General features: G+C 36.7%; 1 protein-coding gene across 1 annotated transcript in view; it reads right to left on the minus strand.

The window, feature by feature from the left end:
- The window catches only part of LOC117971669 (GDNF family receptor alpha-2-like), a 92,395-nt gene that overhangs the window by 35,852 nt on the left and 42,498 nt on the right, over nucleotides 1–14,045 (minus strand). The window contains exon 4 of the mRNA XM_059013644.1: nucleotides 3,958–4,333. Within this exon, the coding sequence (XP_058869627.1) occupies nucleotides 3,958–4,333 (376 nt within the window). The remainder of the gene's footprint in view (nucleotides 1–3,957; nucleotides 4,334–14,045) is intronic.

The raw sequence follows: 14,045 nt of genomic DNA on the forward strand, positions 1-14,045 counted from the left end.
TGAGAAGGTAGAATATAAGCGGTCACTGGTGTCTTTTGTTGTTGGAGGGGAAAAACACAAACAATATACAATAGTATGTATATTAGGTAGCATTTGTGTAAAATGGGCTGTACCGATTGTATTGTTATGCAAAAAAAAACACACTCAGGATGGTATGCTATTCAGTTCTAGTTATCTGACATATGCATATGAACCAAAATGTTGTTGAACCTGACAGTTATGTTGTTAAAGCTGACATCCTGGGATCCTTCAAGAAGCTGCTTGATGAGATTCTGGGATCAATAAGCTACTAACAACCAAACGAGCAAGACGGACTGAATGGCCTCCTCTCGTTTGTAAACTTTATGTTCTTATAAGCTAGAAGTGTCTTTAAAGAAGGGTCAGCACTATCTAGCTGATCTATGCTTGGTTACAAATGTCGGTAACACTTTACATTTAGTGATTAAGTGTCTATAATCACTGTGTATTTACATAGTAGTTACTTAGTAATTACAATGTTGTTATGCATTGTTACAATGTACTTAATGTGTAATTTGTTTTGAGTGATGTAACCCTAACTCTAAACCTAACCCCAACCCTTTTCTGATACAATTGTGTGCTTACATATATAGTGCAAAAAAAGATTCACACGTTTAAGTACATTGTAACGATGCATAATACCATTGTATTAATGTGTAAGTACACGTACATTTATTAACTACTAGGTAAATACACAGTAATTAGAGACACAGTGTTAAGTGTTACCCAGCTTTCTGGACTTAAAGAGCAGCTCCTGAACTCAGGAGAAAGCTCCTCAACAAAGACTTCCAAGCTGGAGCTCGGGAGGTGACAGGTGTTAAGTGAAGGGTGCCCCATTAAACCTCATTGAAGTGCAATTAAAGAGATGGACTGATCTTTCAGTCTAGCTTAATTGAACACCATGCCCTCAATTAAACCGCCTGTCTTTACTGTTTCTCACTAATACATAGGTTGTACCGTGCTTCTAGCATGAAATGGACAGAATAATTACTCATTTTCGATAGACTGCTACACTTTCTCTAAGTACTTTTACTGGCCTAACAGATCTTATTCATACTATTTATTGTAATTAAAAGGCTTCTGGAAGCTGGACAGAAAATTAAAAAAACAAACCAAAAATTCCTTGGGAGCACGTAGCAAACTTATTGGGTAATAACTTATTATATAATTAACTAATTTTGCTTCATACAGTTCAGTAAAACCTGCTGAATAATGTTACGTTAACATATTGCAGACCGTTTTGCACTTAATGAAAAACTGACAAAACTGTAAAAAAATGTGACATTTCAAAATCTAACATCTTCAAAATCTTTTGCAGTATCATTTTGCATTTACTTTGATTACATGATGTGAAATACAAAATTCTAAATTATGTTCATATATTAGTCTCAATCCTAAAATTCTAGGTGATGCAAAACTTTTGGCCAAAGCTATACAGCAGCTCAGCTATGGTGGCTCTTTTTACGACTGCTGTTGCTATGGACGACGGCCTAATGTGGAAGATTTTGTGTTCCTGTTGTATGTCGTTATTTCCATTACATGAGAGTAGCTGTTAAAACTTCATGCTGATATTGGACTCAGGTCTCACCAGGATAAGCAGCAACTAAGACATAGCTTCTTTTACTTTAAACTAATGTGATCCATCTGCGTTTCCTGCCATCTGATGATGCAGATAGCCTTATGCCTGGTGTTGATGGCTGAACTGTAATGCTGGCTCCAGGGATCAGCCTATTTTGCTTCCCTGACACATCAGTAATTAACTTGGCTTGTTGTATGTCACAAAAACACTACACCAAGGTAAGTCAAAACCATTCAGAACCATTTTAAGTCCTAGGCCCATGAATTCATTCGGAAGTAGTTACAGGATGAACAAAAGATCCACAGGGATTACTTAAGCTGGCTGTGTAAGTACTTAGGAATTCAGAAAAAGAGCACAAGATTATATACTTATTTATATATTGCAAGATAAATCATCAAATCATTTTTCATATTCGATGCTGCTATATACAGTGCCTTGCGAAAGTATTCGGCCCCCTTGAACTTTGCCACCTTTTGCCACATTTCATGCTTCAAACATAAAGATATGAAACTGTAATTTTTTGTGAAGAATCAACAACAAGTGGGACACAATCATGAAGTGGAACGAAATTTATTGGATATTTCAAACTTTTTTAACAAATAAAAAACAGAAAAATTGGGCGTGCAAAATTATTAAGTTAATACTTTGTAGCGCCACCTTTTGCTGCGATTACAGCTGTAAGTCGCTTGGGGTATGTCTCTATCAGTTTTGCACATCGAGAGACTGAAATTTTGGCCCATTCCTCCTTGCAAAACAGCTCGAGCTCAGTGAGGTTGGATGGAGAGCATTTGTGAACAGCAGTTTTCAGTTCTTTCCACAGATTCTCGATTGGATTCAGGTCTGGACTTTGACTTGGCCATTCTAACACCTGGATATGTTTATTTGTGAACCATTCCATTGTAGATTTTGCTTTATGTTTTGGATCATTGTCTTGTTGGAAGACAAATCTCCGTCCCAGTCTCAGGTCTTTTGCAGACTCCATCAGGTTTTCTTCCAGAATGGTCCTGTATTTGGCTCCATCCATCTTCCCATCAATTTTAACCATCTTCCCTGTCCCTGCTGAAGAAAAGCAGGCCCAAACCATGATGCTGCCACCACCATGTTTGACAGTGGGGATGGTGTGTTCAGGGTGATGAGCTGTGTTGCTTTTACGCCAAACATAACGTTTTGCATTGTTGCCAAAAAGTTCGATTTTGGTTTCATCTGACCAGAGCACCTTCTTCCACATGTTTGGTGTGTCTCCCAGGTGGCTTGTGGCAAACTGTAAACGACACTTTTTATGGATATCTTTAAGAAATGGCTTTCTTCTTGCCACTCTTCCATAAAGGCCAGATTTGTGCAGTATACGACTGATTGTTGTCCTATGGACAGAGTCTCCCACCTCAGCTGTAGATCTCTGCAGTTCATCCAGAGTGATCATGGGCCTCTTGGCTGCATCTCTGATCAGTCTTCTCCTTGTATGAGCTGAAAGTTTAGAGGGACGGCCAGGTCTTGGTAGATTTGCAGTGGTCTGATACTCCTTCCATTTCAATATTATCGCTTGCACAGTGCTCCTTGGGATGTTTAAAGCTTGGGAAATCTTTTTGTATCCAAATCCGGCTTTAAACTTCTCCACAACAGTATCTCGGACCTGCCTGGTGTGTTCTTTGTTCTTCATGATGCTCTCTGCGCTTTAAACGGACCTCTGAGACTATCACAGTGCAGGTGCATTTATACGGAGACTTCATTACACACAGGTGGATTCTATTTATCATCATTAGTCATTTAGGTCAACATTGGATCATTCAGAGATCCTCACTGAACTTCTGGAGAGAGTTTGCTGCACTGAAAGTAAAGGGGCTGAATAATTTTGCACGCCCAATTTTTCAGTTTTTTATTTGTTAAAAAAGTTTGAAATATCCAATAAATTTCGTTCCACTTCATGATTGTGTCCCACTTGTTGTTGATTCTTCACAAAAAATTACAGTTTCATATCTTTATGTTTGAAGCCTGAAATGTGGCAAAAGGTCGCAAAGTTCAAGGGGGACGAATACTTTCGCAAGGCACTGTATATATATATATTCTTTTACTGTATCTCATTTTGGAATCTATCTTGCATTCGTTACAATCCAACGACAGCATGCCTGCACTGTTTCAAATTGCTAAATGCTTAATCAAAGGAAAGTACATCTCTGAATTCAGCAGTTTAATTTAGAGTTAAATATATTTATTTTCTATACAATGTACTTGTTTTTTTAAATACTTCAGGAATGTCCCTGCAGTGCTATGGTTATTGTACTTATTATTTCACAGCCATCCTCATTTGTGTAATAACTACAAAACTCAGTGAACGTTCATTCAAGATACAGAAATCCAAATACCTGCATAGATGATCAGTCCTGCACAAGTTTCTCAGATCCAGACAGTTGGGTTTCACTTTCTCCTCGTAGGAACAGGAGGGGACGATCGTCTGCCTTCGTCTCTCGGCACACGCGTGTTCTTGGCACGAGCAGAAAAGCAGCCGATAGCTGTACTCGGTCGACACGCGATCAAAAAACTGCCTTAGGGCCTTGTGGCATTTTCGACGGCTGCAGGGTTCTGCTGGAGAGATGGGCTTCATGCAGGTGGAGATGTAGGTGCTTCGCAGCTTTTTGCAGTCGTTGTTTAAATTGCAGGCTTTTGCAGCATCCAGACATGCGTTGCAAGGTTTCCCAGTATCTGTACAGTGGTTTCCTTTTGCGGCAGTAGGGTCCATTCCTGATGGCATAAAAACAAAATGTACAGTGATTAATCTACCCTCTTCTGAATGGGGTTCCCTGTTTTAACATGCCTGTATACAGGTCTATGAAAGAAAGCGATCAAAACTACAGACGGATTGGAAGCAAGGGACCAAAATTTCCACTCAATATTAAACTGGAACTACCAAGGGTTATCTGGTCTTCAATGTGGCTCTTTTCAGCCTGAAAGGTTCATTTCAGCCTCTAATTCAGTCCTGCATATGTGTCTGAATACAATCTGTTTTCCAGTTATTTCTTAATTACAGTTCTAGTTCTAACTAGAGGCAGGCCAAATCTGCAGATAATGGAATTTTTTTGGAAATCACGGAATTCACAGTCTTCCACAGATTCACCATATTGTGAAGCTACATCAATCATCATAATACCATAATTATCATAAACAGACTGCTATAGTGACCTAAAATATGTAACTTAGTTGTTCAGTTCTAGTTTTGTTAAATTAACAGATGAAAAGTAGGAGTTCGTTTGAAAATGTGTCCCCATAAGAAGTCTCAAGTGATGTGATGTTTCTAAAGGTTTTACTGACAAAAAATCCTTGATATATTAAATTGGAAGTACTTAACCCATACATTGTTTGATATGATTATGTTTACTTGATTCACATTTTTCACTCTGCAGATGTCTAAGATTTCAGCATTTTTTTTTTTTTTTTTTGCATATTTTCTCGAATATTGGGACTGCCTCTAGTTATAACTATAAAAAATGACCACAGATTCATAAATACAAGCGGAACACCACAGAAACTGCAGCTATTCCATTGGCATTATTTTACAGTTAACCATTGTTGATTCCTTTTATACTGTTTCGGCATTGTTTTATACGCAAACTTTAGTAAAAAAATATTGACTTCAATAAGGAATCCTGCTTTTTGTGTTCCTTTTGTAAATAAGCATCACTTGGTCTCTGAAGCATTGTGAAACGTAACATAAAGTAAAGACAATAAATAAAAAACGTCCCCAGTGATATCTCTGACCTAAAGCCAGCTGTGGCTTTTTCTTCTTTAATACTTTGAAGATCTTCTGTAGTTCTGAACAAACAACTCTTTATGATGGCTAGTTAAATTTAGAAGGTTGGCAAGATCAATGGCTAAACTAACACGCAATATAACCAATCCCTGAAATAGATATGTGCCTGGTATTAGCCAGTGAAACATGTCCAAATACCACGGGGAATACCAGTGCGAGTATTAAATTGAAGAAACTCATAGCACAACTAGCCTTTGGAACTAAAATTGCTCAATATTCACAAGGCAGTAGCAGACTAGTACTGATATGGTCCCATACTGTATATAAAATAATATTTCTAATCTACAATAATGGCTAAAACACAGTTTGTACTATGCTATAGTATTCATTGATTAATGCATGATACTTTTACAATTGATTCCAAGAAACTGCTAACTGAGAGAATAAATGGCCCATGGACCAGACACCAATATATTGCTGCAAATCTTTATGCTTGGTTTGTCATTGTATGTAGTGAACATGATCTCACTGTGTTCACACGAGATAGATCAAAGACAAAGCACATGTACCAGTGATATTGACTATTTGAACATAAAAATAGGGATGACCTTAACACACTGTTGGGTAATTCAACTTGATTTTCAAGGGTTGTGATTAAAAGGCAACTGGAAGCTGGACAAAAAAATGTAAAGACAAAAAAATGTTTCGCCTTGGGAGTATGCATGAATAATTAAACAGGAATCTTTTCATTTCTCAATGGTCAGCAATTTGGCAGTCTCTCTATAAACACACGCTGTCTATTAGCTTCAACGCAAACAGGGATGTAGGCTTATACAGTATATTGGATTGAAAAGTATCACAATCTTATGAGGTAACTTGTGTTGTTGTTGTAAATCATAACTTATTTAAATCTGTAAGCTGGCTTCAACAATGAAAAGTATTTTGCATCTGCCATTTTAAGCCTTGCATAAGACTTTAAAACTGGGACAGTGCAACTGAAACATGAACCCTTTTTAATGGTGATGTAAACCCACCTCCCAATGAAGGAAATGCACTGTGGGTGCAGTATTACATCGAGTGGAGCTGGGCATGCAGTTAGAAAGCAATGCTGTTGCTATTTAGTTTATACAATATTAGAAGATCCTTCGAAAAAGTATTTATACAATCTGAATGTATTTCAGAGCTGGCATTAAATGCCAGAAGCTAAACTGTGCGAATGTACTGCACAACACGGCGGATTTCTGTGTAACCGAATGTGAGGAAGGAAGTGTGTTACAAGCCAATGTTAAGGCCATTGCACACTGGATCCGATAACGCATCTGAATTCAACGTGCGTCTAAACAGAAAAGAAGGATCATGTGCATTCCCTACTGCAGCTTGCACACCGAGTCTGTAATTGTCATACAACGGCGATGCGTCAAGTTTGGAATCGAAACAAGTTCGATTTGATCCGATTTTGACGTGCGTTAAATACATTGACCAATGAAAATGACACGTGGATTCTTGCAGTTCCCTGAACAAAATGGAAAAATGAATCGTGTGTGTGTCGCCGAACAAAAATTACTTTATGATAAATCCAACAAAGATTACAAAGACTTTGAAAAGAAAACATATGCCAAGACATTGCCGTGGACTTGAATAATATGTATTATAAAACATGAAATTATGAACTGACAGCATACATAAACATGTGGATTTTGTGCAGTTATTACAAGCATATACTTTTCATTTCAATTGGAGTCGAGGAAGTAAAGAAACAATCGCCTAACCTGGAGACACATATCAGAGAAAGAAGCGTGACAGGGCAAGAGTGGTCAGGGCTGAACAGTCAGAAAAGAGGGGCATTACATGAAAGTGATGGAATTTCTGGCTCCATACACAGAGGGTAGAAGTTCATTATGGTAAAGTATTTTCTGTAGCTCATTGCTAGCTTCCCAACTTTTTGATATATTTATTACAGGAGCAAGTGTTTGAAAAATTAAATATTGGTCATATGGTTTCTGATGCTACGACAACCAATGGCCATAAGGCTTCAGATTCACTTTGACTTTGGGATAGTTAAGGTGTCTTAACTTGTATCACAATACATTGAAGTGCCTTTAATCTGTCTATTTCCTTAGAGAAATGGACTACAAGTACCACAATGTATTGTGATATGAGTAAAAAAAAAAAAAAAAAACACTGTCCCATATTGGTCATTGATTCAGGGTTATTTTTCAGGCATGTGCGACAAAAAACACAAGAAATTATAACCATATACATTTCGTTGCATCGATTCACATAAAGCAACTGCTGTCTTGTGAGTCCAAATATCTCATTTTCTTTCATAAAGATTTAATTTTGCACTGACCTTTCGAATCTCCTGATACAAGTGAATGTACAAAGCTTTTTACAATGTGGCTAGGATGTCATTTCATAGCTGCTTAATTGATTTTCTCGGCTCTGTGTTTTCGGATGAAGATTTTAATTAGATTCTCAGCACCAGTTTGGACATAAAGATACTTTGATTTTTGTTTTTATTTATTTATTTATTTATTTATTTATTTATTTATTTATTTATTTATTTAAAATCGGGGCATTTCTTGCAAGAGAGTGGGTTCTTTCCATCTGCCAACAGGATATATCTCCTACCCTTATGTAGTTTGTGAACACCTGGAGTCTATTAAAATTCAATGTGTGTACCATCTACACTGTATAATAGATCAGTTAAATGTACAGAATTATGCAAAGTTACTGGGACCAGGGGTTTTTTTATGACAACGGTTTGTGTGTATGGTCGAACTATTGCAATAAAATAGTATCTTAAATATATACTGTAATGTGATGTACAGTAAATGCCAGTGATTGAGGGTAGGTTAGTACATTTCCTATGAAAAATCCCATGACCTGTCATCTTCATTAGCCTCATATTAAATTCCTATACTGTTTAATGTGTCTGAATCGTTACCCATTATTTACCATGCTTACTAATTACTCTTGCAGGAATGGCTTCTGAAAAGTCTGGGGAATTGTCGGGAAAAATCCTCCTGAACAAACTCTACTTCAAACAGTGAACTACACAAAAGGGCAAAGATAGTCAACAAAGAGGTAATAATGTTATTTTTTTGTTTCCGTTTTCATTATGTCCTTTGAATTTACCTTTTAAAAAGGTTCATGTCAATATTTTTCTTCTAAAGATCATAACAGGGTGCTTTGTTAGTTCACCACAAGGGCTTTTTCCACAATTAGTGTAAGGCTAAAGGTGTGAGAGTGACGTTCACTTGATTATTAGTCTCACCTCTGTGAGCTATTTGTAATGAAAGAAAAAACAAACATTAGACTCAATGTATCTTGTTAGCTGTAGTGAATTCAACTAGCCCATCACAATTGTCAGCTGGAAAGCTTGCACAGGTAAGAGTAAAAATAAAAATGTAATTAGTCTCAATTTCTTACCTTTAGTCCCGTTTTGATGAAGCAAAAAGCCGTTGTGTGGAACTACCTATAACTATGTTTTAATGGTCTTTAGTAGAGAACATATTCCTTTGAACCAGCTCAAAACTTTTTAAAAATAGGATTCAAGGGCGTAATGAAAATTGGAAGCAATATAAAAATTGGAAACCAAATACCATGATGATAAATGGATAAGAAATATATTTAATTTTGCACACCCTTTTTTTTTTTTTACCTTTAACTGATTCCCCTGTGATATGCTTTCAGCACATCAAACAAGTGGCACTTTCTTTATTTTGAGTTTTGTAATAGGATTGACTAATCAGATTTACTAAATAATCCATAAACAAAATTCCTTTACGTTTCCCAAAGGCTGTCAGACATTCTTCTCGTCTTAGGAAGCCTGTACAGGATTGCTCCCACAAGAGAATGACATTTTCAGACAGACATGATTCCTACACTGTTTGTAAATTATACCTATTTCTCTATGTTGACAACCAATTTTCAATACTTGAAGCCTTTCAAGAAGAAACATTCGGCGTAATCTGATTAAATGTGGTGGAATTATATATTCCATTATTATTCTGCATTTCCATGCAAGCCTTGGGCATACTTGCACAAAGCAAAGGTCTTGTACATCTGCTAATGAATAATAATGAAAAAATGGGCATGCAAATAATGTGAGTGCTCTTCTGTGAATGTGTCACAGGTTACTGCTGTACTGCAGTGGCTTGTGAGTGAGAAGAGAACTGCTGGTGTGCTAAATACATTGGTAATTGGGAGCATGTATTTTAAGAGCAATTCCAATTTCATTTTCATCCTTTTTTTTGTTTACTGTCCCAATGCTTTTTATTATCTTTTCAATCATTCTGCTGGGTTTGTATTGCAAACACTCAAATGCAATATCTGTTTACTTTTTGATAAGATAGTAAGGTGCTTTCACCTAGGTTCAGGAGCTGCCCTTTGGTACTTGGTTGCTTCCCCTAGATAACATAAGCTTTATTGAAGCTTTATATAATCTTTATAGATTTTTGTATCATTTCCATGTGTTCTGCTGGCAATACACTGCTGTGCACAAGAGGGTGATGGTGCTTCCAAACATAAAGACACTTATAGCCAACATAGTTCTGTGGCAGGCCTTGTCAAAGGCTGCCAGCAGTCAAAACATCTTGCACTCCAAAATACTTGAAATAAACAAAACAAAACTGTATTTGATTATTTTCAAAATGTGACAATCCTGTGCTTGCCTTATTATATTAATCATACATGAATATAGACTACAAGCATTTGCGTGAGTGGTGATTCAGAGTCCAGAGCTGTGTTTGTGGTCCAAAAACATTTTTCATCTAAAGCCTTTATTTTTTCAGATTTTGCAAAGCTGCATCTGTTCTGTAGACTTGCTGCCTTAATCGCCAGTTTCTTTACTTTACTGACAGTTGTTGACTATATTGCCCGAGGCCTAGAATGACATTTAAAGCATCTCTGCAAAAGCTTCACTGGCTTGATAATCTACCCTTTCCACCCGCAGAAGCCAAATATCACAAGTGCATTGAAACCAAGTGCGTGAAAGGCCAACAAGTAGTAGATATCTTATATAAGGATTTTACTCTATAAAGCTGGACAACAAAAACTTTGAAAAGAAAGTGCTGTATGACTTTTTTTTTCATGTATTACGCCAAAATAATATGTTATAAGTCTTTTTTTCTGTCTGGATTTTCATTGCTGAAACCCAAACCCATTAACGGGAATCAAGCTGTGCTCTGTACTTCCGATGCACAGCCAAGAAGCTGGTTATAAATAACTAATAGTCCCTGGTGTACTTTCTGTATTTAATATTAACAAACATGATAGCTGCTGATACTTTAAAGCCACAGATTCCCAGAGGTTTCATTTCCCTAACCTGGTTCACCTGGTTCAAGGTTTGTTTTGTTTTTCCTCTCCTGAGTGCTAGCGGACCACGCTGGCACCAAAGCAAGCGAGCATAGGTGGGCCGAATGGCATTTTCTTGTTCTTGAATTTCTTATGTATTCCTGTCCACAAAATAACAATCCATTGGATTTGGGTATTGTTCTTCACTGTTCGTCCATATATTTACAATATTATCCAATTTTACATGCATACATATATTCATCTTCTTACCCTGAAATGCACCTGTTTATTCCTCAAATTAAGTCTTATTTTAATGTTACTTAACTAGTAGCATAAAACAAAATGTGAAAATATGCTTTAGTCTACTGTTATCCAATAAACATGCAGACTGATATGAAAACCATAAATCTACATTAGTCTAAAGGTTAAAGCAACAAACATTACCAAAGGCATTGTAAATATTTCTATAAACCAGGCATTAATCCAATAATCTATCTCTGAACCTGTTCCATATAATATAAACATATACATTTTTTTCATTTTAGCTCAAAGCTTGTACAGATTTTCTAATATTCCAATATGTATCGCAGTTGTTTTCAAAGGGAGCTCATGAAGTAATAAGAGTACAGCTGAAGCACATAATACAAAAAAACATAAGATCTGTTAAGATTTCTCCTTCTACAGATGTCAGTATTAAATAATAAGAAAAAGGGCACATAAAGAGATTATCATGTAGCAGGACATTCATTCATCACTGTCGTACTGGTGAATTGATCTTTGTGTCAGTTCTGAAAATGACACGCACATTACAAATTCATTGAAACAGCTCTTTTATTCTTTGCACAAGGGCAATTCATAATTGAATAATATACATACCTACACATACTCTCAGTGCAGAAGGTGGGTACAGTCAGAGCCCAACTCAAAATTGAATGAAGATCATTTGGTAACACTTAACATTAAGTGTCTCTAATTACTGTGTATTTAAATAGTAGTTACTTAGTAAATACACACGTACTTACACATAATTACAATGTTAATATGTATAGTTACAATGCACTTAACATGTAAATCGTGGATTAGGTTCAGTTAGGGTTAGGATTAGGGTTATAACAAGCAAAAAATTTAACCATTAAGCACATTGTAACTGTGAATAATAATAACATTGCAATTATGTGTAAGTACACATGTATTTACTAAGTAACTACTATATAAATACACAGTAATTATAGACACAATGTAAAGTGTTACTGATCATTTATAGCTACTGTAAGACCAAGTCGATAGTAGTTGACTGCAGTGGGAAGGTAAGAACTCGCACAGGTCAGCTATCCAGGTAATATCCCATAAGCATGCTTTTATTACAATTAAAAACTAATCAACCATTTTAAATATAGACATTCTATTTGAATGTTCCATGATCATCTATCATGTAGTGGCACCCTAACAGAGCTTCCTGACTGGAGTAAAAACAAAAAAAAAAACACTAGCTACTAAAAAATAACTATTTTAAGTCTTGACAATAAAGATGGGATAGAGGCATAAACAGAGGCGAACATAAACAATGGCAGATCTTAAAATGTATAAATATGATTTTTTTTTTACCTGTTAACATATTACATTTTTTTATACATGTTAATATATTGCTCAATAGATTATCTCATGGGGTAAAGCCTACCTGGATTAATTTAGAGTATTATTATAGATCCACTACTTTTTATTAAAACAGACCGTAGAGAATAGTAGCTGAACCATGCTCTTCTGTCATAGCTACCATCCACATGTCTCAATAAGTTGCTGAAATTGTGTTCACCTCTTTTTGTTGGCGTTTATTTTTTTTCACAAATAGAATTACCGATGGATTCTCTGTTTTGAATTCGATCTTTTGGAAATTGTCTTGGAATTTAAAAGCGTGGCTCTCAAAGTGAGAGGTTAACAAAGTCTGGGTGATGGAAGCCCGCCGACCTCTCAGAAGGGAGATAGGAGAAAGACATTATAGACATATTCAGTGAAAGTGTGGCTTGGTCTTGTTAGCTAATAGGAGTAGGCTGAACTTCGCCGCTAGAATTACAGTAAGCCTCCAATTAATTGGTTTTAGATTATTTTTGTTAAACGAGCACAGGGTTGTGAAATATACCAAAAAGGGTATACCTGTGTGATGTCAGATTTCGACTGATATTGCTGTTATGAGAAGTATAAGACATACAATGACCTTCTGTCCCTGCTCTTGCTGCCCCTGCACTGTGGGTAAACTAGATTCCCAGTCTCCAGTGCCAAAGGCCTAGTACTTTACAAAAAGGAAATAAAATCATCAAAACAAAAAGTAAATGTTGTGGAAAAAAGAAACTGCTGCGGCAGTCAAGAGCAGGAAATTTAAGAGGGGAGGGCGCTGCTTGAGTTATAAACCTTTATTTAAAAAGAAAGAAAAAAGCCTGGACCTAAGAACTTCAGTGTGTCAGGGGAGAGGCTGACAAGCAGTTAGGAAGGCAGGAATGATTTGTCAGTGGTGCTACCTGCGGTGAAATAAGTGTGAAAGCTCAGCCGTCCCTATGTGAGAGCATCCTTCCTCTCTGTGATGAATTGAACCCGGCAAATTAAAGCTCCTCCATCAATTTTGACCACATGTTAATTTAGGTCATTAGCGGTTCAATATTAGAAAAAGGGGTTTATAGCTTTAGCCCTGTGGCAGGGCAGAAGTGTGTTTTGTTTGCGTGATGTAAATAAAGTTTGATTACTTTGAATTTTAAGTTTGGCAGGGAAGGGGTTAATTCGGTCCCAGCTAGACCCTTGTGGAATGTGGCTGGGTCTTGATTGACTAACTGGTGGTCAATCAAGCCACAGCCACATGGTATAAAAGAGAACCAGGGCCTTTGTTTGGCAGGTGAGTTCAGAGAGAAGACTGGTTCAGTGAAGGAAACTGCCCAGCTTGAACAGTAAAGAGTGTTTGTTTAAACCTTTGTTCCTGTGTTTTGTTTGTTCTCGTGTTTATTTTTGTTGTGCGTTAATAAAACTGTGCCACAGTGCTTAAACTGCATCTTTCCGCCTCTGGGTCTAATTCCTGCCTGTAACCAGCCTTGGCCACAACGTTATCCTGCCACAAGCCCATTATCTGAGTAGCTGAAAAAACTGCTTTGCATGTTGAGGCTTGAAACAAGGTTCTAATGCTTGTTAAACACTACCGCTTGGAGGCCTTTTAAGAACTTGAAGCACAGCTGCAGGTGAAAATAAAAGGAAAACTTTGTGTGTTCAGAAAAAGAAAGTATAGAAATTGAGTCTTGTCTTTGATCTCTTGCTCCTTTTCAAAGCTTTTTTGTTTATCTGTAATCGAACCGTCAAATTGTTCTCTTACCTTTATATTATTGCCATTTCTCAATGGTGTGTTTTAAATTGGCATAAGGTGCTTTGCAT

This window comes from Acipenser ruthenus, chromosome 46 (genome assembly GCF_902713425.1).
Source record: "Acipenser ruthenus chromosome 46, fAciRut3.2 maternal haplotype, whole genome shotgun sequence".
In the NCBI taxonomy this organism is placed as follows: Eukaryota; Metazoa; Chordata; class Actinopteri; order Acipenseriformes; family Acipenseridae; genus Acipenser; species Acipenser ruthenus.